We start from the raw sequence: 23,250 nt of genomic DNA on the forward strand, positions 1-23,250 counted from the left end.
ACAACAAGCCTGTTTTCTGGAGCAGAGGTGTCAAGCTGCCTTCTCTTAAAGGGTTATTTTCATTTTTTACGATTGTTCATCAACCGAGGTAAACATGTCAGGCAGGAGAGTCACAGTTCTCCGAAGCTAGACGGAATTTTTTTCAGAGCTCTGCACCGAAGCACAGTCTTTTGTACCCTCTGAACATCTTCACTGGGTAGCGGTGCACTGTGTTTATAGCGGTGCTGTTTCTTCATCTTCTTCCCTTCCCATTCCCCTCCACTCCTCCCTTCCCCTTTTTCTTTGCATTGTTTCCGCCCCCCCCTTCATCATTATTCCTAAATCCAGAACCCCAACATACAGCCCTAGCTCCCAATTCCTTCCCCCCTGCACCACGCGCCAGAGAAACAAGCCACAGCCCAGGCAACATTACCGGGAAGAAAAGCCACCTTTCCCCCCACCCGCCCGCCCCTGGAATTTCAGTAAGGGCCCTCTGGGTGGTTTCCATGTCCCCGAGCCACCAGCTGAGGCCGTCTCTGAGCCCACTGGTGCGGCCACATCTGTTTACAGGGAGAACACTGCTATTCCCCAACACCACAGCCTGATTATTATTTTTTTTTTTTTTTTAACAAAAATTTAAATTCTGCAGCTTCTACATAGGCCATACAGATCATAAATACCTCAGCCAGAGGCCACGTATCTGGCACTTCTGCTCCAGAGCCTTCCATGCTGTTTTAAAACTCTCAGCAATGACCTTTTAGCGTTTCTTTGGAGATTATTCCCTTTCATCACAATGCTTCTCCCTTGACTTCTCCTGAATTACTTTCAGATACGAACCCAATCTAAACTCTGCTATTCTCAGGCCTTGCCGAGTTTTTTTTTTATGCTGCCCTCTTCCCTCTTGAGAGGATCTCTGCGCATAAAAATACAGATATTTTTCATACAAATGCACACACACGCATATATACATTTAATAATGGTACGGAAAAGACAGCTGGATCCTCAGCAAACCAAGTCTAATGTGAGGTCAAAACCTTCACCCACCTGAGAAACACGTGGGACCTAAAAAACAAAAGGCCGTCACTTACCTTTGAGAAAAATGTGACCGATGTCATTTGTGTGAAACCACAAATATTTATTTTTAATGAAAAAATACTTAAAGTGTGCCACAGTGTCCATATATTCATTTGAATAGTAGTACAAAGATATGCATTTCTGAGAAAAAGTCTTAACGCTGTAGAAAATAAACGTGGTTCTTAAATTATGCCAAAAGAAACCAGTAAAAAAGTAATGTTTTATACACTGGAGTAAACCAAAACAATTAGAGATAATAATAAATTATAATTACAGTATTCCAAATATTCGCTTCATGCTTTTTTCAGCATTAGTTTCTAAATGTGCCACATATAACACGCCCCTCAGAAGCCGGCGGTCAGAATGGTCGTTCAATGGTACTGCGGATAATAGGATGTGGAGCTGAATAAAGTCCTAGAAAAATGACACCACCGTTTGTTATTTACTGATACATAAAACATCAGAACATGGCAGTTTTAGGTTTGTACCTAACATATATTTTTCGTTAATGGAAATTAATTTAGCTTTTTTTTTTCTTTTAAAAATCAACTAATCTTTTATACTTTAATGAACTAAACAGCAATTATGGTCATTAACAAGTATGTCACCCAAGCACACTGCACGACCGTGCTTACGGGATGCTACACGTCGCGTTGCCTTTTACACAGTCAAAGTTAACAAGAATTTGGAATCATTTCAGGTCTAATTAAGCACTGCAAAATGTTTAAAACTATAAAGTGCTTTGAAATACAAATCATTTTTGCTCTTTAGAAATAGGAAAAAATCCAAACATGCACTTAAACCTGAAACCTCCATGCCATATATACTGCTGTTCTGCAGTAAAACATCAGTTTTGTGCCATTTCTTTTAAAATTTCCTTTCCCATCCCGCCCCAACCCCAGTCAAAAATTCAAATGGCGTCTAAATTGGATTTGTCGGTATCTTCTTGGTTGTGTTTGTACATGAAGGTTAGGAGGAAAAGAGCGATATCCAGAGATGACCAATAGGCAGTGTGGGATGTGACGGCGGACCAGTATCTGCTCTCCACAAGACCTTCCCTGAGCTCGAAATCAATCCTGTGCTCCAGTTCCACTGGAAATTGAACAAGAAACAAAAACGTTAGAATTCTAAGTCAGCAGAAGGAAAAAACCACCTGCACGTTTTTCCATCAGTTTTGGGTTCCGATTCTATTTGCTGCATATAAAATGCACATAATATCTCTGGGTTTACATTGAGCAGCCCACTCACCTAAGTCAATTGTGATTTTTAATAGTATGTACATACGTTTTTATGCACACGCATTTACCACACACATGACCTAAGAGTGATACTTAGTTTACGGGGGAAAAAAACCAAAAACCATCCCTAAACCTAAAGCGAAGAAAAAGCCGGCAGTTTTTAAACAGCTGTTTTCCTTACAGTAACTATACAAATACATTTATTTATGTTCCTTATGATAAGCACGCAGAATCATCCAGCAAATATTGAGGCCCCACTAGGAAACACCAACTTTCAGAAGGCGGATGCTCAAAACGTGCCGAAATAAAGGGACTTCTGGCATCTTCAGTGGCTACACAAGGAGACTACACCCGGTATCGCAAGCCCTTTCTGAAAACCAGCTGTCCCTACACGGCACTAGCCCTTTTAATTTCCAGATTATTCCAAATAGATTTCAGCAGCTACCCTTTCATTTCAATGGCGGGTTTGATTAATACCACATTCAAAGCAATTTTCACTGCGTGTTTAACTGGGCCAATGGCTAACCTATTGTTAAGGCACTTCAGTGGTTAGAGCATCTCTACAAGGAGCACTAGAATAAAAAGGACAAAACTAAAAGCCTGTTTCGCTACAAAAGCCAAAACCCCATATTGAGTAAAAAATGCAGCCATTTACAAAGCCAGTTTCAAGGAATTTTAATTCTTGGCTCAAAGAGGGGACGAAGAGAGCATCGCACAAGCGCTGCCTCGGCAGTCGTGGCTTTCCCCAGGAGCAAACCAAGGAGAGGGAGTCCGAGCCTTCCGATATGAGGAGATGACTGCAGACGCTTCCACGAAGGCACATATATTCCAAAAACCCCAGTCTCCCCGCAGGAAGGGACGCCCCAGACGACTCCACAAGAGGCCGTTACAAGAGCTTGGGTGGCAGCCAAACCCCATCACAAGCCCAGCAAATACCGTGGCCATGGATTGCATCATTCCTGCACACAGGCTGAGAGAGCTGGGGAGGTTCAGCCTGGAGAAGAGAAGGCTCCGCGGAGACCTTCCAGCCCCTTCCAGTCCCTAAAGGGGCTCCAGGGAAGCTGGGGAGGGACTCTGGATCAGGGAGGGGAGCCATGGGACGAGGGGGAACGGTTTTACACTGAAAGAGGGGAGTTTTAGATGAGATCGAGGAAAAAATTCTTGGCTGTGAGGGTGGTGAGCCCCTGGCCCAGGTTGCCCAGAGAAGCTGTGGCTGCCCCATCCCTGGAGGGGTTCAAGGCCAGGCTGGATGGGGCTTGGGGCAACATGGGCTGGTGGGAGGTGTCCCTGCCCAGGGCAGGGGTTGGCACTGGGTGATCTTTAAGGTCCCTTCCAACCCAAACCATTCCATGATTCTATGATTCAGCTCACAGCCCCACTGGCTGCCACTCCACGGCCTCCCTCTACAGAGCAGGGAAGGGCTTTCAGCAGACGGGGATGCAGGAACCATGTGGAAGGCCCTTGATGTGCCAACGTCCCCTGAAAGGGCCTCAATCAACAGCTCCACGTTATTCACTGTCACGCCATTCTGTTTTCCTCGAGTTTAAAACAAAGTCCCTGTCCTCACATACTGACTCAGACAGGTTATCTGTCGAAATTAGCAGCGATGAACGGACGGCAACGAATCATGTGAACGCTATCACAAGATACAACATACTTGTGACTCCTTAGATTGCAAAAAAACCCGCCCAGCCTTGCAACAGTGTCAATGAGCTTAGAAACAAAATCAAGCATGAATTTCTGTAAAGGAAGTACGTATACTCTTCAAAAAAAAAAAAAAAACACAACAAACCAGCTGCTAAAATTGCAGTTTCTGTTCTGGGCAGTTCAGATCAGGACAAGGGTAGCTTCTGTTTCCAGTCATACGTGCCTTCAAATCTAGATTGCTTCAGGATTGCAAGTGTGTGGGGAAATTTAAATAAATCCATTTTACGATAACTGGTGAGTGGGATTCTCTGCAGCATTTTTATTGCTTTTCCTAGTGGGAGTCTAGGAACTAGTAACAGGCGACAGGAGAAGAAGGAACAGCCTCAAGTTGTGCCAGGAGAGGTGTAGAATGGATATTAGGAAAAATTTCTTCACCGAAAGGGTTGTCGAGCACTGGAACAGGCTGCCCAGGGCAGTGGTGGAGTCGCCATCCCTGGAGGTATTTAAAAGCCGGGCAGATGCGGTGCTGAGGGACATGGGGTAGTGGTGGGTTTGGCGGTGTTGGGTTGATGGTTGGACTCCATGATCTGAAAGGTCCCTTCCAACCCAGACAATTCTATGATTCCATTCTACGAACTACTGATACGCAAATCTCATTAGCCAAAACTCATACGTGCGTATATATGTGTCAGTGGTGTACACGTACGCACAAACACATACACAGACAAACCTCCTTTAAAAGAAAAAGGGATAAAAGGGAGAACAAAGAGTCAGTCCTTGGACACTCTTTGCAGATTCAAAAAGCGGGTTCAATTTTTACCACTTTAGAGCAAATCAACAACATTGATTAACACACGTTAATTGATATCCCACAATGTACAGCCGCAGCTCACCAAAGGTGGTCTTTCCATGAGGTTTGTACGGCGGACTTGTCACTCACCTATGGGTTCCAGAAAGCCCGAGCTGCTGTGGGGGAGCGGCGGTGTCCCAACAGTTGTGGCCTTTTTGTCGTCCCCCTCGGCTCCGTCTTTTCCCGGCTCGAGCGTCTGCGGAGTGGTTGTACTGGATCGACCAAACCTCGAAAAAAGCATCCCGCCGAGGCCCTTCCCGATACTCGCCGCTCCTGCATTCAGCACGGAAGGAAAAACAAACAAACAAGCACAGGGGCAGCTAAATCAAACCGCAAATTAAAGTCACCGCAGCACCCATCAATTAGAGCGGAGCGGCAGACAAAGGAAAACACTATTCATGCTTTTCTAGGGTGGGAACGGCTTATCTGACTTCAGTGTACACTGTTTATCGTGAGACTAATCTAGCGTACACACAAAAGCTATAATTTGGAAACTGGAGTTAGGGGAGGGAAAAAAAAATACATGAGAACACTTCTGCAGCAAGAAACCTAGTACTTTTACGGACACGATGTAATTCCCCTTGCATAGAAAGTCTAAGACTAAGACAAAAGTGCTTTATAACATTGTTAGTACCTTCTGCACTTAAGAATCCCATCATGATACTTAAGACAGTCCTCCCCTTAAGGGCCCTTATGTTGGCATCACCCTTACAGACATTTACAAATGCTCTATCATCCTTTAAAATGACTATTTTGGTTGCTCAGGGAGAGTATGAAAGTTAAGAACAGATCTGTAATGTTTTCTCCCGACTTTGCTGCCACCTTATGGACAAGACATTAAAGTTACTGTAGTAACACAGTAAAAAGCAACTCTGCTTTGAAACACTGCCTATTTCCACTTAAGGACAAAACTGCTTTTATATACTTTACTTATTTGATTGGGAAGATTCCTGGCATAAGGTCACATTAGCCTTCTTCCAAATCCCACATAGAGAGCTAAAGAAAAGCCTTGAGTCAACAAAAACTGCAAGTGCGTGCTCAAATGTAAGCTCCAGTGAAAGTCAATTTAAGCTCACTTAAACCAGGGTTTATTTTCAATCAGAAAGCCAGAAGGGGACAGACTTCATATTAAACCGGCCTGACTGTTGTAAACCCATGACTTCAGTGGAACTGTAATAGCTTACGTAGAGTGATTTTTCTCCTATTTGCCAATACCAGAAAATGCAGTCACAAAACAAGCTTTAAATTAATTTTTTTTTCCATGAAGTACAGTGGAAACTATTAAATCACCATGATGTTACTTCAATAAGGTAGACGACAATAAGGCAGCGATAGCATAAACTCCCCAACACACATCCTCTCCCCGCAAGCCTGGACTCCCGTGTACGTAAACGGTCTTTTCCTCAAAGTAAATGTTAGTTGGGATTAAAATAAGCCGTAAATCTATACGGAACACATTAAACCAGCCAGGAATAGCTTGCTTACGGCTGCACCTCAAACAGTGACGCCCACAGGAAGGTCCTACGTTAAAGAATAATTAAAAAAAAAAAGAGGACACAAAGAACAATTACCTAATATACTCGCTTTGCCGATGTTTGTTATAGACTCCCCGTAGTGGCGTCGAACCATGACTGGTGAAGTAGTTGGGCTGGGTACAGTTGAAACACTTTCACCATCAGTAACTGAGGTAGGTTCTTTTGTTGGGTTGAGAAAACTTGGCTTCATATGCTCATAAGGTAGAGGGTTTGCAGTGTTGTACCAGTGGATCTGGACAGGCGAAATGTTGCTGTAGTGCTTCAGAATTAAAGGTTCTAACCTATAGGCCTGCAAGGGTGAATCAGAAAAGAAAATCCCAGGTGTGAAGACTGAAAAAAAAAAAAAAATCACGTTCCTGTCCCATACAGAGCCCTCTCCAACCTCAAATCCAAAATATCTGTAATGACTGAAGCCTAGAAAGCGACAGAATGGTGGCGTTATGAGCCGGTTCACTTTTATTTTCACGGCCTGGAAGACATATTAGCCGCCTAGTTGCTCGTGCACTCACATTTGCACATGTTGTTACAAATACACAAGTTATTCTTCACACACGTTTGTTGTTGTGCATTGACGGAGCAAATTTTACATACGGTTAAACAGATTCCGCACAAGACAGCGGAGAGGGAGGAACTGGCTATGTAAACATTTTGTTTGACGACTCTTCATCGATCCCTGTGCACACCATGAATTGGTATGCTTATTAAAAAAAAAATCATTTTCTATCGATTATTTTTCTTTGTTTACTTAGACGTAGAAAATCATTCTGCACTTTATGTTAAGACTAAGTCAAGTCACCATTCGCAGAGTCTATGGATCCAATCGTCCTGCGTGTCCCAGGAAAATTCTGGTTTTGGAGTAGCTGGAGCTGAGCAAGATCTTGAGATACCCCCGAATTACTGTTCTACAATAAGTATGAAATCCCAAATCAAGCTCGCATCAAAGAAGTTGCCAAGGTGATACAGATCAAAGGCTCTTTGATAAGAGCGAACAGCGGCTGGCGATGGAAGGACAGGGCACAGCTACACCAACACCACCCTCCCAAGCACTCTCCCACCCTCCAACAATCTGTCACTCAGGACCCTTTGGGAAAAAAAATACCGTCTTTCTTTTTCTACAGTATCTTGTAAACTGCTTGTGAAGCCTTTTTTATTTATTTATTTTTTTATAACAGCAGTAGTATCTTTGGACAGGTGATGTTTAATGGAAGTTGGTAAGTTAAACGCAAGTTGGAACTTGACTGAGAAGGATTATTTCTTATGTCTTCGCAAAAAAAAAAAAAGCAGACTAATCTCAAATCTTATGCTTACAAAAATCAAAAGAGAAGCAAAGAATATGGTATTTAAGGCAATTATTTGTAGGGACTGTTATTCTACAATCACAAAAACCAAGACATTTTACAATAATCATTAACAAACAGTCCTTTGCTGGAACATATTTGCGTTGATTCACACGCTTTGAAGATCACACGTTATCACACAGCTGATGCTTAAAATCAGACAAGGTAAAAGCTTGCAATTGCAATTAAAACTCACCACTGGATCTGTTGGATGAAAAATATTTAGTAAGCGGTTACAAATTGTCCTGGGCAGAATATGGTCTTGACTACCGCTGTTTCCTGGACGGATGCCACGCAATGCCAAGAACACTGCCAACGGAGAGCCCATACAGAAGAAGTTCTCAACCTAAGGAGAGATTTCATTCATGTTAATAAGGATGGAAATAATGCTTTCTAACATGGCTGGACTTGATTTCTCTCTTTCAACTGATTTCTCAGTTTCAACTGAGGTACTCGTATGGTATTAGTAAGTCAAAACAGGGAAGACCACTACAACACACATACGATAACATGAAGGTTAACCTTCCCATTTCCCTTTGTTGTGAGAAAAGAGTGGTGCTACATAGTTGGAAAACTGAAAAACAAGTCAGATATTTGAACCGAAAGAGGTCTACCCATGCTGGAAAGGCTGGAGCAAGAAGAATTTGGAAGTCATTAAGGAAATGTGATGAGTTTCACAAGACTGAAGTCTGATTTCTCATGAAACTTCCCTAAGCTTACAACACCTCCTTAACCTTACCCTAACCAAGTACTCCATGATTTGTTTCGCCACACACATCCATCGAGGTAGAAATACAAGCTACACTGAGTGTTAAAGGCAACCTAGAGAATACTTAGAGCAGCCACACACACGTACAGGCTGGTGTTACGTACAAGCTCTTCAAAACACCTAGTGTTAAGTGAACAGAACGGTGCTCATCACAAGTGCCACCATGTCACATGTGAGGAACAGCTACCCAGGAGAGGGAGAGCACACCGAGCAGCTCTGCAGGCTATGCTCACCTCATCCAAAGCCACCGTTGCTTTGCTCTAAAAGGACTGTCTGTGACACCAAGAGGCAGTTGAGTAAACCTGAGCTGCAACTGCCAACCCATCTGGCAAAGGTCACCAAACGCGCATCAGTGGTAATGCCTTTTGGTCACTACCAACGCGGGCTGGGATTCCACAGTGACCTAGAGGTGAATGGCTTCGTATCCTACTACCAATCCTCAGACATCACCTCCTAGAAGCACCAAATGTAAAAATCTGTAGTCAAAAATATTTTCCTAAGTCCAAAATTACTTTTTAACCTTTAGAGTATTTCCTTATACGAAAAATTAATTTTACCGTCACCAGACCTTCACCGCGACTTTCCCAACAGCAGTGCCCAGTTTGCAGAGCACTACACAACTGGGCAACTCCCAGTGCTGCTTAACCAGCACGAGAAATCGCTGCATCCTTGCTAAGTGCACGCAGAGGACGCTTGGATTCCCATGTGCCTTCGCTATATGTCAGCGCATGGAGCGAGGGCGTAGACATAATGGTTCGTTTCATCTATCAGATTCCAGCACTGCACACAACATTCCTCCTCCTCCTCTGACTTGGCACTGGGACTCCACCTCCACCTTCCAAAAGAACGCGCGAGTCCCAATACAATGGAAAAAAAAAAAAAAAAAAAAATCTAGGTCTTCAGCAAAGCTATTCAATGTCATACACTGCTCTGTCATCTACATTGGCACTCTAGTCTGCTGTGAAGCCCCTTTCCTTTCTTATAATCAAGCTTTATACAGAACCCTTGCATTTTTGCAGCTTGGACAAAAAGCCTTCTCATCTTCAAATACACAATAGGAACAGATATTCACAGTACAATCCTTTAAACCGAATAAGTAATGTTTAACCCTGTCCATCTGGTATCCCTGTCGCGAGCATCTGAAGTACAGAATTATGGTCTTTCTGCTTCAGAAAGAAATCAGAAAGCGACTGCCGGCTTACACTTGCTTAAAAGGTGTCTTCATGGATTCACCTCAGGCTACTACAGACGAGGCAAAAATCTCAGAAGGTAAGTAGCTTCAGGGGTTACACGGTGCATGGCTTTTGTTCTATCGTTTCTATCGATAAACATACAATTAAGAGTGCCCACAGAGAGATGCTTTCTTTTTGGAGGGCACTGTTCTTTGCTCCGTATCTTCTTACGGGCACAAGCCTTTCAACATCATCTTCCAGCTCTGGAAATGCTTACGCAGACGAAGAACCACTCGGTGGGTAACTTAACGGGTGGCACCAGACCAAGACCAAAGCAGTGAGCACTAAAAATCAAAAGCAAGTCTTCCGAAAATAAAGTCCTTTAAAATTGCAGCCATTAGACTCTCAGTGCTGATGCAAAGTGGCTGATGAGAAGGCCGCCACGCCATGGAACCTACTGTGAATAGAAGACTAAGATCTTTCTAGAAAACATTTGTTAATTTTGGTGTTTCTCCTAGAAGCAGGAGTGGGGCACTTCACATACACTCCTGTAAATGTTTAACAGCAGAGAAGAAAGGTTTAATAACATGACCTTTCAGGACAGCACTGTCCTCCTGGGTATGATTCATAAACAAAAGACTTAATGAATTTATTCGTATCTTAAGCAGAAGCTGAGCTAAACAGTCATACGTTCAACTTAGAACTGCAGTATCTTCAGAATAATAATAATAAAAAAAAAGGTGAATGAGCCACCATTCAGTGAGGCAGCGCGGCTCTGCTGTGCACAGGTAAGTGGGGGGGACAAATGAGTGGTTTTTAGTGGCAAGGTTAAAACAGAAGACCCAGAAGGCAATTACAATTTATGTTTCTGTGCTGCCTTTCAGCCTGGAGGATCCCAAACATCCTCCCAGAGTGAGGAAACACAGACCTCTGCAGCAGCCTCCCCCCATTCCTGCGGCCAGGAACGTCCTGTAGCCTTAGCAGACAACGGGAATAGAGATTTACACCAGTATGACACAGGGAATTTAACTGGGAGATCGTGTGTTGAACTACTGCTACGGCACACTTCTGCATTCAGTCTAATGGCTTCCTCCTCTCAGATAAAGCTGCGCATCGGCAGCCCATTAAGCTCTCATGGTTCCCCTATGTGTGGTAAAGCGCTGGTATCTTATAAATAATTTGTGATGGTTGTTATCGGCATTGACATCACTGTCAGATGATGCTACACAGAAACCACAAAGTCAAGTACAAGCTCGAGCTTCTTCCAGAAGAGTTTCTCCAACCCTAGGGGAATAAGAAGCACTAAGGAATCCTGAAGCACTTTGGGACAGCACACAGTCAAATCCAGGTGTAAATGAACGTCCTTTTCAGTACTAGGGAGCAACTGTGCTACATCCTGCCCTCCTCTTCCCCACTGCGACTGAAACTCATCCCACAAGACGGTTATTTTCATGCACCACAGAGTCATAAAGAGGTAGATATCGCACCATGCCCCAGGTTTTCATGGTCTTCAGCCCCTTTAGCCTTTAATTCCGATCCCTCTTACACAGATGGTTGTGTTTCTAAGCTTTACGTTTACAGTGGGGGGTTGGCTTTGCTTTTAACCCATGCAGCTCCTGCTGATTCAGCACTGTATTTGATTCTGCCATCTGAGGAGAAGTAGAGGAAGAGAGACAAAGATACCCCACCCTCAAGTTCTCATTCTGGCAGCTTGTCCAATGTATTATTAGCGTACAAGACACTCCATGGTTTCAGGTTTGGTTGGGTTTTTTTCTACCAAAAGGGAGAATCAACCACACAGGTCATTTCCTCTAATATTAAATACCAGCCGAATTAGCTGCTGTATTTATTCTTGCGCTTGTCTTGCTAAAGCTTCCTTTGTGCTTGCTCAACATCAAACAAACTTAACTCTGCTTAATGCAGGACTAGTGACTCCGCCTCATCCTGGGAAGCTTAATTTGTTTCGGTCCATGAAAGAGGCAACACATGGACAAGCGGCTAACCTTTTTCATTACAGCTGTACATCCCGTTTCATGGTGTAATACAGCCTAAGGAGATCAGGGACCAAAGACCAAATTAATTTGTGGATCAAGCATTTACGGTGAATAGCAACTCATGACCAAACCAGAGCTCTGGTCTGCCATGAAAAGCCAAGGTGCTGCAGGTAGTTGGTACCTACGAAGCTGTTAGTTCTCTTTCAACAAGCTGGAAGTCCTCCCTTGGCAGAAGCCCTTGGCCATCGCGTTCATGGAAAACCTCTCTTCTCTCTCTGGAGCTCTGTCTCGGGCACGGTACTCAAGCAACGTGAGTGACTAGCGTCCAGCTTCACAGAAACACAACATCTTCCTCTCGGTAAGGGTAAGAAAAAGGATGTACTTCAATGGAAAATTACCTAGCAGCAATTGGGATTGATACAGCCTTCTTTTCTTCCCCCTTTCTTTTCCCTTCCTTTCCTGCTCCCTCTAAAAAGCATCTGTTCAAAAAAATCCTCAGTTTAAACACAACTGAGTGAAGAATAATCTTTCACACGGCTGGAGGAGTATCAGCCTGACTCCCGCTTCCTTGATAGTAGAGATAATAGCGCGATACAAGCTTTTAAGCAGCGATGAAAAGGAGAAGGCTATGACAAATTGAATTAGAGTTAGTTTCTTCTTTTTTGTGGCTCAAGATTGACCTTGGCTTCTAGAATTCCTTCTGAACTCAGAAGGAAAGAAAAATGGCAAGTTAAGAAAAAATAATCTATTTTGTTCTCATCTATCATATCATGTCATGTCACGTTTTTATAGTTTAATATTTCAGGATATAGTCGAGCAATTAGAAAGTGTTGCACATCCCACCAAGAAGGTAGAAAATGCCTTTTCCCAATGATAAGAAATGTTAGCAATCTGTACAGCTGATTAGCAAGCAATCTATTTCATGAGACTAAAAGCAACTCGTGCTGTCAGGCCAGAATAATGTGGAAGGAAAATCCACTGCTGGAGGAAATTCAATCAGATTTGCTCGGAGACGTGACACGTTAGAAGCAGTCCCCAAGGAAAATGGATTAGTCAACAAAGTAGAATTGAAATTGTTTAAGATACATGGTTAATGTAATTTGCCAAACGGCTTTTACCTTCCCGTGTAGTTGTACACACGTGTGCAATATATTAACCATCTATATACAGGTTTATTTATCTACATGTAAACATATAAATTTGTAATAAATAGTAATATATGAATGCATTAAAATGTTGACAGACACGTACACCCACTTCAAGCAATGCATTAAAATTATTCTACCAACATCATGTCTAGGGAAATGGCAGGGGGGAAATAGTAAGTAGAATAACTCACATTGCAGGTGTATTTTTACAGCAAGTAGAACATTCAGTAAAAACCTCTCGACTATACATACCTTAAATTTTAAGACAGGTGGTTTTGATATGGTGGATGCCTTTAACTCATGTAACCTTTCTTCTATCTCTTTCAACCTAGAAAATAGAGATCTTTCTGAGATCCAATAAAAAACGTAGCCTTAACCCCTCTGATCCAAACAGGCATTCCTGTGGGGTCCAACATGTTTGGCTGCTGGGAAGAGAGAGCGATGGCGTCAGTATTTCTTGGAGGCAGCCCAACTGATAAAGAACCAACGTATGTGAAACCCTGTTTCCCTGACCACAGAAAGAATCTGTCAAGACACAACAGTTCCCCCCTTCACCACCCCAAGCATCTGCCCACCCTCCTTCCTCAGGAGCAGGTGACTCATCTCCCATTTCCTTGGTGGCTTTGCAGCCAAATCACCTGTCTTGGTTTGGTTTTTTTTTTTTGTTTGTTTGTTTTGTTTTAATGAAAAAACCCCAAGGCCACAGGGAAGTCCGTGGCCCAAACATTACGGAGTTCTGTACTGTGGTAGATTATCTGGAGGACAGCGTCCCACCCTTTCAATTATCATTTAAAAAGACTGTTCACCTGTTCTTCTTGTTAGCCTGAATTAAAGAAGCAGCTACAATATTACGCACTCATACGGACTGGTAAAAATGTTCCTAATCCCAGCACCAGACCGTTATGCCCTCTTCAGAGCAGGAAAACAGCATCCACAACGACATTATGTAAACAAACACATTAGGCTCAACCTCTGCCATCCTGATCAGAAAGAAGCAAGTCTGGAGCTGAAACTTCCCAAAGACTTGCCAGTACTTAAAAAAAATAAAAAAAAATATATGCTTTAACGAATGTGATTCAGTCTTAAAAAAGAAGGCATGCAGAACTCTTGTGAACCGTTATCAAAGGTTTCCAATCCACAAGCTTCACATGCTGTATGCATTTTCATCTACAAATTAGAATATTTTCACATGCTACAACACACCCTGCTCAGGCATAAGCATTTCCAAAAATCCACTATGTGTTTGCCAACCTTACAACACTAGAAAGCCACAAGCTAGAGGATTTCAGCAGTATATTTTCTATCATTTCAGACCGAATCGCACTAAGATGGCTCACTAAACGGGGAGCCACTCTTCCTAGACAGAAGTGCCAGTGTCAAACGATACTTGGATTACTGTGGATGCAACCTGAAGCACTTCAGAGGATGCCTAAGGAGCCGGAGCGTGAGTGTGAAAATGATAATTTTTCCCTGATGACATGCTAGGGATATGCCTGAAGGGTCATCTTACCACTGCACAGCTTCGCTAGGTTTCGTACTTCCCTTCTCTCCGCAAGACTGCACTTTATCCAGCCTTGCAGCTGATAGAGATGTACCAATCCCTAATTACACACATACCGATGTGAGCACGGCGGGAGATCTGATCCTACATTAATGCTTCCACAATACCGCCAATGCTAAGATGGGTTTCAAGAAGGAACCAAAAAGAACCATGATCATGATTTATCCTCACCTCCCATTGGAAAGACTGAAGCTCAAGCTACTATTGTTAGATGCCCTATGTACGGGTGTCTCATAGCACCTCGATATCCAGGTTAGAAGAGGGAAGTCACCTGAACACTGTGGAAACATCACGATGATCTACAAGGTCCCCTAACACCGAGAATCTCTACCAACACTTGCAAGGCGCTGGGACCGAGATCCCGTTTGTCATGATGGGCACTGCTGCTTCACACTCCCAACAGCACGAACATTTCTAGATGGCAGCAGGAAGAAGCTGGTAAATGGTCCAGCCACAGAGTAGTAACCTCATAAACCCAATCCCAACAATGACAACATCTGTATCCAGCTGGTGGAGCTCAATTTCCAAGCTGAGCCTAGGAGAAAACTTCTCATTTTCCTCCAGAAACAGGAATTTCAATGCTCGTGGGTTCTGCTCAGTGTTATAGCTCACTGCCCGCCCCCCTGCAAGCTACTTGGTTGTGTTCCTCCTCAAGTATCTGGAGGGCTAATGGCCTGACCTTCTCCTTTCTTCCTGGCTATGATCTGCTCCCAGTGCCTCTGGTCAGAGAGAAGTAGCTACTTGCTTGGTAGAGCCCATGGGATGTGGAATGAGAGCTCCTTATTAGCAGTGCCAGCTCCCTGTGCCTGCTCAGTTGTGTGTTTAGCATTTACCATTGCCGTCCATCACCAGCAGAAGAACATCAGCCACAAAAGATAACAGCCATAGTGGGTTCTGGAAACACCCAAAGGGCATCATCTAGTGATGTGGTTTTCTCCTTTAACAATCAGAACTGGATGCATTACCGTTGTTTAGTTACGTAAAGTTCTTCAAGTAAACGTTGCTCCTCATAGCTCATCCAACGTTCTTCAAGCTCCTCCTCCTCCTTCTGCAGCAACTGTTCGTAAAGCCTGACTGGGTTCCAGCCAGTCATGATGTCGTAGGTGATGACGCAGCCCAGCGAGTGGGACACAATCGAGACTTTCCCTCCTTTCTCCTCAAACTCCGGATTCCGTGAGCAGAAGAGTGTGTACAGCCGGTTCAGCTCCTGCTGCAGCCCTTTCACCAACTGTTTCAAGAAGGAAAGGAAAGCAAGTTTAACGTCAACATCTCATCACTCCTGTTCGTAGAATCACAGAATGTGTTGGGTTGGAAGGGATCTCTAAAGGCCATTTAGTCCAACCCCCCTGCAGTAAGCAGGGCATCTTTAACTAGACCAGGTTGCTCAGAGCCTCATCAAGCCTGGCCTTGAATGTCTCCAGGGATGGGGTCTCCACCACCTGTCTGGGCACCCTGTTCCAGAATGTTCATGTATGTTCATAAACTACACTACTCCCTGAGCATGTATCTAGGATGAGCATGATGGTCTGTTCACTCAGGCTGGGAAGATGAGCAAAATCTAATGGTCAGCAGCAACGGTTTGGTTGACTGCCGCTGACTCCGGTGGTTCCTCTCTCCCCTCCAGACCCAGCAGCAACAACCACACAAGACACGTGGTGACCCTACAACTGCTACACTACACCGTCCATAGCATTACGTTGAAATAAACCACAAAATAAATGACAGCTGTATTAAAGTACGTAACGGCATCCTCTGAGGTGAGGAGCAGCAAGGCACTTGGTTTTCACTAGTGAACCATTAGCACCACAGCAACTATTAATACAGCTGTGCTCCCTTATTGCTTGTTTCTCCCCCAGTTTCTCTACCTTTTCACAGCACCGAATGTTTCTCCTGCGTCAGCAGTTCAGCAAATTTTTTAACCTAAGGAGCCATAGATGATCTGGAATCAGCTCACATCTCTGCCACAAGCTCAGCACATAACCCTAGACAAGTAACGCTCGCTCTTCTCCATTTATCAAAGCACGGCAAGAGCGTTCCGACCTCACTGCAGGGGACTAGGAAGATAAACCCACTAAAATGGATATGCTCAGATACCACAGTGACAGTCTAAATGGGTTGTGGAAAAATATCCTCAAATTGCTTTTGGATCTTCGGTAAAGCATACCTGAACTCATCAAGTCTTTCATTATTCTGCCCAATGCCTGGCTACAAGGAGACGCAGGTTTCTGTCCTGTTTCCCCTCCCACCATACTGCACCTGCTGGAATTTTTTTCTAAAGAAATCAGAATGAAACGGTGCCACTAAAGAATAAAAAGCCTCATCTCAGGCAAAAGGAAGATATGGGAAGAGAAAACACACGCATGAGACAGGCAGAGCCAGAATTCGAACATTTGATGAAAACAATGTTAAGAAAGCAGTTTTCTGGTTATAGTTTTCCAGGAGGGTTTTTTTATTGGGGGGGAAAAAACAGGAATGCAACATGGTTCTCAAACACCACAGGCTAATCCTATAGTACTACCACAATAAATAAATATTGGTCTTCTGGTAATTGAGTCTCCGAGAGGCTCATCTGCTTCAAATCCTGCACTAGGGCACATATGCATAAAAACGTTCAGATTCAGAGAAAGCATTTTTTAGAGAGAAACATTGAAAGCCCTGAGATTTAGGAATGAGACAATACAAAAAAAGAAAAAAAAAAAAGCAGCTTTGCTTGTGAAACTCAGCACGGTAACTGAGCGATGCTCCCAGGCTACAGCATAGAGGAGGACAAACAAGAAATTGCAAATCATTCCCTCGTTAGCAACAGGAAATTAAAGCTCTACAACATGTAATTTGAACACGATTTTTCAAGAGCCTGAATCATTACTGAATATAAATATGAATGGCACTGGGGCTGGCAGTGTTTGATACACATTTCACTGAGCGAGGATCCACACAACAAACCCTTGTGCCTGAAGCACTGTGAAATGATGAACAAAGCCTTGCAACAGCTTGGAGAAATAAGCGTCACCGTTCCTGTTTTCCAGTCTTTTTTTGACTGGGACGCTGCCCATTCTTGCGCTGGGCTCTGTACAGGCTTTGGGCACTATTTTCACACACAAACAAACAGACAGAGGTTTTTGCAAGGGTTGGAGCCGAAAATAGAAATGAGGACTAGCTTTGGCTAGCTGGCATCTTCTCCATTTAAAAAGGTTTTGAGTAAAAGCCAGAACAAAATAGCGGAGGATCTGTTGAAATGCAAGTGTTTTGGGATTCCTGCCAGGAGCTCAGTGAAATGAGGGAACGCTGGTATCCAGTGGTTTTTGCGTGGCCGGCTGCCGAGGTACCCACCACACATCGTCCTGCTATCTGGGACCTCAGCAGGAAGCCCAGGACCACCAGCCATACAGTAGATGCTCTGGATGGAGCTCTGGCTCCCGGTTTCCAAGGAAAAATGCCAAGCCAAACTACTGCTGGACTCCTCACGGCTTCCAGCATCCCTGTCAGTACAGCAGGGAGACGAGTAATGCCATCTTCTATTAAAAAAAAATAAAAATCCCTAAATAAGCTGTATTAATATATCTCAGCGTCCCCAAATTTCTTCTCTGGTGGGAAAAGTAATATGCACAACAATTCAATTGCTTCCTCTGGTTTCTTGTTGCATAAAAGCTATTTCTCCCAATGCCCAACTTGCTCAACAGCCCTGTACCCTACTCTCCTGTAACCCTATTCCTTCACAGCCTATTTCCCTGGAGAAGGAGATATCTTCCAGGGAAAACGATATTATGTCAGCCTCCCCCACAGCCCATAGGCACAGAGTGGGTAAGTAACCTTCTGGCATCATGGCATTTCATTATAAAGGTCTTGTTCTCTTGCAATCTGGGGGCATAAAAAAGAATATTCTTGCAAAGTCCTGCTTGGACACCGAGTCCAACCCTGTTTTTAACTGTCGTACTCCTTAAAAATGTGCCGTTACCGAGAAGTTAGGCAAAAACACGGTCAGCAATTAAGAAACTGGGCATGGATTTCCAAATACTCCAAAATCTCTGGTTACCTAACTTAATTGCAGAGGAGAAGGTCTGCTGTAGGAAAGCCTCCAGATTTTCAGGCACTGTGAATGGTCCGGTTTGCTGCTACGATAAAACCAGAAGCCCTGCACCTGCAGTGAGTGCTTATAGATGGTTCTCTCTTGCCAACAGTTCTGTATCAGTACTAAGATTCAAAACTGAACCATTTGGTACACAGTAAGAAAAAATAAAACAACCCAAAACAAAAAAAAAACAAAACCAAAACAAAAAAAACCAAACAAAGGAAAAGGAAAAAGCATATTCATTTTAAGTTCCAGCTAAAAAACTATTTGGTTAAGCAGTATATGAAGTTAAGAAGTTTATATGAAGTTTAAGCCTGATTTGCTTTCTTAGTCTTAAAAAAGCGTATGATACTCTAATCTGTGAAAGAAAAGCTTGGTTTGAAAAGAGCTTTAGTCCAGCAAGCGTAACATGAAGTGCTTTCAAACCTCTTCTGTATTTACAGCTTGATATATATCCTAACGCTCCATATACAAACACCTTCTATAAACACCAATTGGCTTTATATTTGTTAAAATCAGTGATTTTTTTCATTGAAATTAAACATGAAAAACATACCTACCTGTCAAATTTTCTCTCCTAAATGGTATCACTGTAATTAAAAACAATGTTTTAAATGCTGATTTATTTTTTTGGTTTTGTCCACGGCTTGTCTTTTTGCTCACCCAGAGCTTCCTGACAGCTTCTCCTGCTCTACCGCCAATGACTTCCCAATTAAGGGAGCCCTTTCCCTACTGGTTTCCCCGGTGCTTCTCCCAACCCCAAGCCTCACCACCTGCCGGTCTGTGGGATCCATTATGTGCTTAGGAAGCACCTGCTGTTTCTGCCTAAAAACAGGAAAGCAGGAACCATCCCGGGGGGGGGGGGGGTGGTGGAGTTTCACAGTAGAATGCAACACAACCAGACCTCTCTTTCTCCCTCCATCTTCCCCTCTTGCCTCCTCCCTCCAAGTTCCCATCTTATTTTGGGGACTGGTGAGATTGGACATTCAAAGAGCTGTTTCTCCAGCCCCTGCAGCAGTGCTATTCTTTGACAGCCGCCCCCCCCTCAGCACAGCTTTCCCCATGGAGCAATCCCATGCACAAACCCAGGCTGGGTGGAGAAGGATGTAGAGCAGCCCTGAGGAGAAGGACTGGGGATGCTGGTGGATGAGAAGCTCAACACAAGTCGGCAACATGCGCTGGCAGCCCAGAAAGCCCCCACAGCCTGGGCTGCGTCCCCAGCAGCGTTGGCAGCAGGGCCAGGGGGGGATTCTGCCCCTGTGCTCCGCTCTGTGAGACCCCCCTGCAGTGCTGCCTCCAGCGCTGGGGCACCAACAGCAGAAGGACACGGAGCTGTTGGAGCGGGGCCAGAGGAGGCCCCGGAGATGCTGGGAGGGCTGGAGCCCCTCTGCTGGGAGGACAGGCTGAGAGAGCTGGGGGGGTTCAGCCTGGAGAAGAGAAGGCTCCGCGGAGACCTTCCAGCCCCTTCCAGTCCCTAAAGGGGCTCCAGGAAAGCTGGGGAGGGACTCTGGATCAGGGAGGGGAGCCATGGGACGAGGGGGAACGGTTTTAAGCTGAAAAGAGGGGAGATTTAGATGAGATCTGAGGGAGAAATTCTTGGCTATGAGGGCGGTGAGCCCCTGGCCCAGGCTGCCCAGAGAAGCTGTGGCTGCCCCATCCCTGGAGGGGTTCAAGGCCAGGTTGGATGGGGCTTGGAGCAACCTGGTCTGGTGGGAGGTGTCCCTGCCCAGGGCAGGGGATGGCACTGGGTGATCTTTAAGGTCCCTTCCAACCCAAACCATTCCATGATTCTATGACAAGGCTATGGCTTCCTTGAGTTGCTGTCCAACCTGTATTTATTACGGGTTCTCCCATAATAAGGCTTCTCCCACAGACTACACAAGCTGAAATATCTCACAAAAGAACGAATGTGGCAGCAGTCAATTGAGTCGCTTTTTTTTCCCTGTGCAGCTGCTCCCACAATCACTGCTCTGAATGCTGATCTGCTGGCTGCTCTGCTACTCTCACCAGTGAAAGGCGGCACGCTTACACGTCTGTTCCTGAACAGATCAAACCACTGTAACAAAGGGAACACTTCCTATTTCTTAAAAAAAATAGCTGCATCAAATCCCTTCCTCCCAGCTGACCCTTCTACTAAGGCATTAGTTTAGCATCAGCCTGAGGACACTGTAATATTTGAACGAAAGGTACAGAAAAACTTCCAGTGTTTCTATTTTCTTCCCCAGAAAAGTCCTTTTTCCCTATTCTGATTTTTAGGGAAAAATTTCCTCAGCACCTTTTGCAGACAAATTGTTTCAATACGAAAGTTTAGTGTGGGATTAAAACACTACAAGCCTTGTTGAAGCCACCGTGAATACTCATGGCTACCTAGAGAAAATGAAATACAAATAAAGCAGGACTCTGCAATGCCTGAAGCCTTTAGTGCAATGAAATCTCCAAGACTGATTTTACGACAAGCCATAATCAAGCACATGAAGCACCCCACAATTCTCGGGCTGGGGAGAGAGCCCTTATGTACTACTGAATTTTCAGACCTGCTCAATACGGCACAAACATTTGAGATACAGTTTGGGAGCAGCATCCAAGAAATGTACGCATTTCCTACATGTTCCAGTCTGGTCCCAAAGGGCAAGGGAGAGGCTGGATTTCCAGCAGTCAAAGGTCTCAGCAAAACCAGGGGGAAATGGAGAAAAAATGCCACCAGCCAAGTCCGCAGATGCAGTAGGGTGCTGTTCCCCTGTGAAGCTCTTCTGGGAATGTGTTTCAGTTTTGTTTCATGAAAAGGAAACGGATTACTACTTGCCTGAAGCTCCCTCTATCAGCTGAAGTTTTGCCAATAAATCTTCCATGCAGGAAACCCAAGCCCGCAGGATCAAGTTGCTCAGAAGTCATCAGCTCATATTCTGACGAACTGAGGTTAAATGCTCTAGGCCCTTCACAAACCAAATGAAAGGCAGAGTAAAGGAAAGGTCTTTCTGCACGGAGAGCCAGCGTGACAGCCATGCAATTCGAGGGGAAGCCAAAATACCAGACTGTTGACCAAGGAATGGGGTGGCAGACCTGATGGGGCCAAAAATCCCCTCTGCTTTCCAGTTACGCACCTGCTTGGCATATCATGTCCGAGTAGGCAAAACCACAACAGCTCATTCCACCCATCCCGGCAGCAAGGGCATGTGTTTTACAAAGACAAGACGGAGGCTGAGTCAGACGAGAGACACCACTGTCATCTTGGGCAGAAGAAGGAGCTGTGGCAAGGCTGATAATAAGGGCAGAAGGATCATGTCTCTAATCACCTTGTGGGTACTGGGTAAGCCCGAACTGCTGGGTCATGATGGGTAGCAAATAACTGTGAAAGCAGCCAAACATCCAGAGCCGCCGTCTGTCTCCACTGAAGCCCTTCTGCACAGAACATTAACAGCATCCTGTGCTGAGCTGGAAAAAACCCAGCTAAATCCCCGGCACCAGCATCCAAACCAGCTGTTCTGATGCAGAAGAAGCCTGTGAGACACCAGTGTAAACAAACAAGCCTGTTTCTTGCAAAGCAGGAGGAGGTCGGCTGTGTGCGTGGTGGACAAACACCTCCTGGACCTACATCAAGGAGATCCAGGCCGGAGGAGGAACATCCCCCACGGCCCATTCTAGCAGGCAGATCGCCGCGGTCGAAGGGGCTTTTCAGTGCACGCTGAAAGTATCAGGGTAGAAAATGACATTTTCCCCTCAATACCCACAAAATGAGGTTGGTTTTTTTTTTTTTTTTTTCAAGAAAACAATGAGTACAACCCCCCTGCTGGCACCCTGAGCACAGAAGTAATGCAGAGCTTGCGCTCCTCTTGCTCAAATCCTCAATGACCCGCTTGCTGCCAAAACTTGGATAGAGCACTCCAGTCCCGAGCCCTTTGATCTGTCAAAGCCAACAAAACCACTTGCTCTCCTCTTGGGCTCTGGGGATTGTCCTCTTCTGAGACTGCTCTCAGCTCTGACCACCCCCTTGCTGTAACTCTTTCTCCCTGCCGTCTCCACAGGACCCTCACCCACTGGACAATCTTCTCACATGAACAGCTTGAAGCCGAAGAGAAAAAACAAAACAAAACAAAAACCAAAACAGAGATCTACACATGAAAAGGGAGCGCAGGAAACCTGACCTCTGCACCCCCTCCAGCTTGAATAGCAGGACTGTTTTCATAGGCTTCGTGGGAAAGGAATTTTAAGGAGATCTGAGGAACAGTGAGTTTTGCAAGCAGCTCCCTCCAAATGTCAAGAGAACTTCAGGAGAAAGCACAAACTTGTTTGAAATTCAGCAACCAGGCAGTAAGAAGGTGTGCGAGCCAACTGGAGGTAGGAGAAGGTCCTTAAAAGCCAACGAAAGATCCGCAGCTCAAGGATGGATTGTAAAGGACCATGAAAGCAAAGGCAAGGCGTGTTTGCTTCATGTGAACCAGAAGAACATGCCAGCACACAACGCAGGGATGGTGAGACTGCTGACCCTCCAGCATACAACGGCTGTCACGCTCCCTGACGGCATCACTGATGGATGCCAGAAGAGTGTCACAACAACAGATGAGAGGCCAGAAAGAGACTTCAGCTGTGTGAACAGACTGGAACGGCTGCGTGTCTTGGTGACGTTACAGAGAAAGGATCTGTGGATCTGCCCAGCCCAACATCTCTCTCGCCACCCCTCTTGCTGTTGAAAGGCTGAGTCTGTGTGTTCAAGACTAAGTTTAGGTTCAGGCAGATCCAGTAACCTATCACTTTATAACGCTGCAATTACATTCAAGGACAATCAAATGAATTAAGTGAACCATGAAAGTGCTGCCAAGCAGCTCCTTGGCTATTAGGTTCAACAGAATAAGCAAAACCAGTGCTGAAACAGTCTCAGT

General features: G+C 44.7%; 1 protein-coding gene across 2 annotated transcripts in view; it reads right to left on the reverse strand.

Moving 5' to 3' along the window:
* Nucleotides 1-896: 896 nt before the first annotated feature.
* DDHD1 (DDHD domain containing 1) overlaps nt 897-23,250 on the reverse strand; it is a 68,768-nt gene continuing 46,414 nt past the window's right edge. The window contains exons 8-13 of one of the 2 annotated variants that reach the window (XM_054199798.1): nt 15,270-15,532; nt 12,996-13,071; nt 7,857-8,006; nt 6,360-6,612; nt 4,879-5,061; nt 897-2,145 (exon numbers count right to left, since the gene is read on the reverse strand). In XM_054199798.1, the coding sequence (XP_054055773.1) occupies nt 1,964-2,145; nt 4,879-5,061; nt 6,360-6,612; nt 7,857-8,006; nt 12,996-13,071; nt 15,270-15,532 (1,107 nt within the window). In that variant the 3' untranslated portion in view covers nt 897-1,963. The remainder of the gene's footprint in view (nt 2,146-4,878; nt 5,062-6,359; nt 6,613-7,856; nt 8,007-12,995; nt 13,072-15,269; nt 15,533-23,250) is intronic. The other variant, XM_054199799.1, reaches the window with a different exon arrangement.

The sequence above is a fragment of the Rissa tridactyla genome, chromosome 4 (genome assembly GCF_028500815.1).
Source record: "Rissa tridactyla isolate bRisTri1 chromosome 4, bRisTri1.patW.cur.20221130, whole genome shotgun sequence".
NCBI classification, from domain to species: domain Eukaryota; kingdom Metazoa; phylum Chordata; class Aves; order Charadriiformes; family Laridae; genus Rissa; species Rissa tridactyla.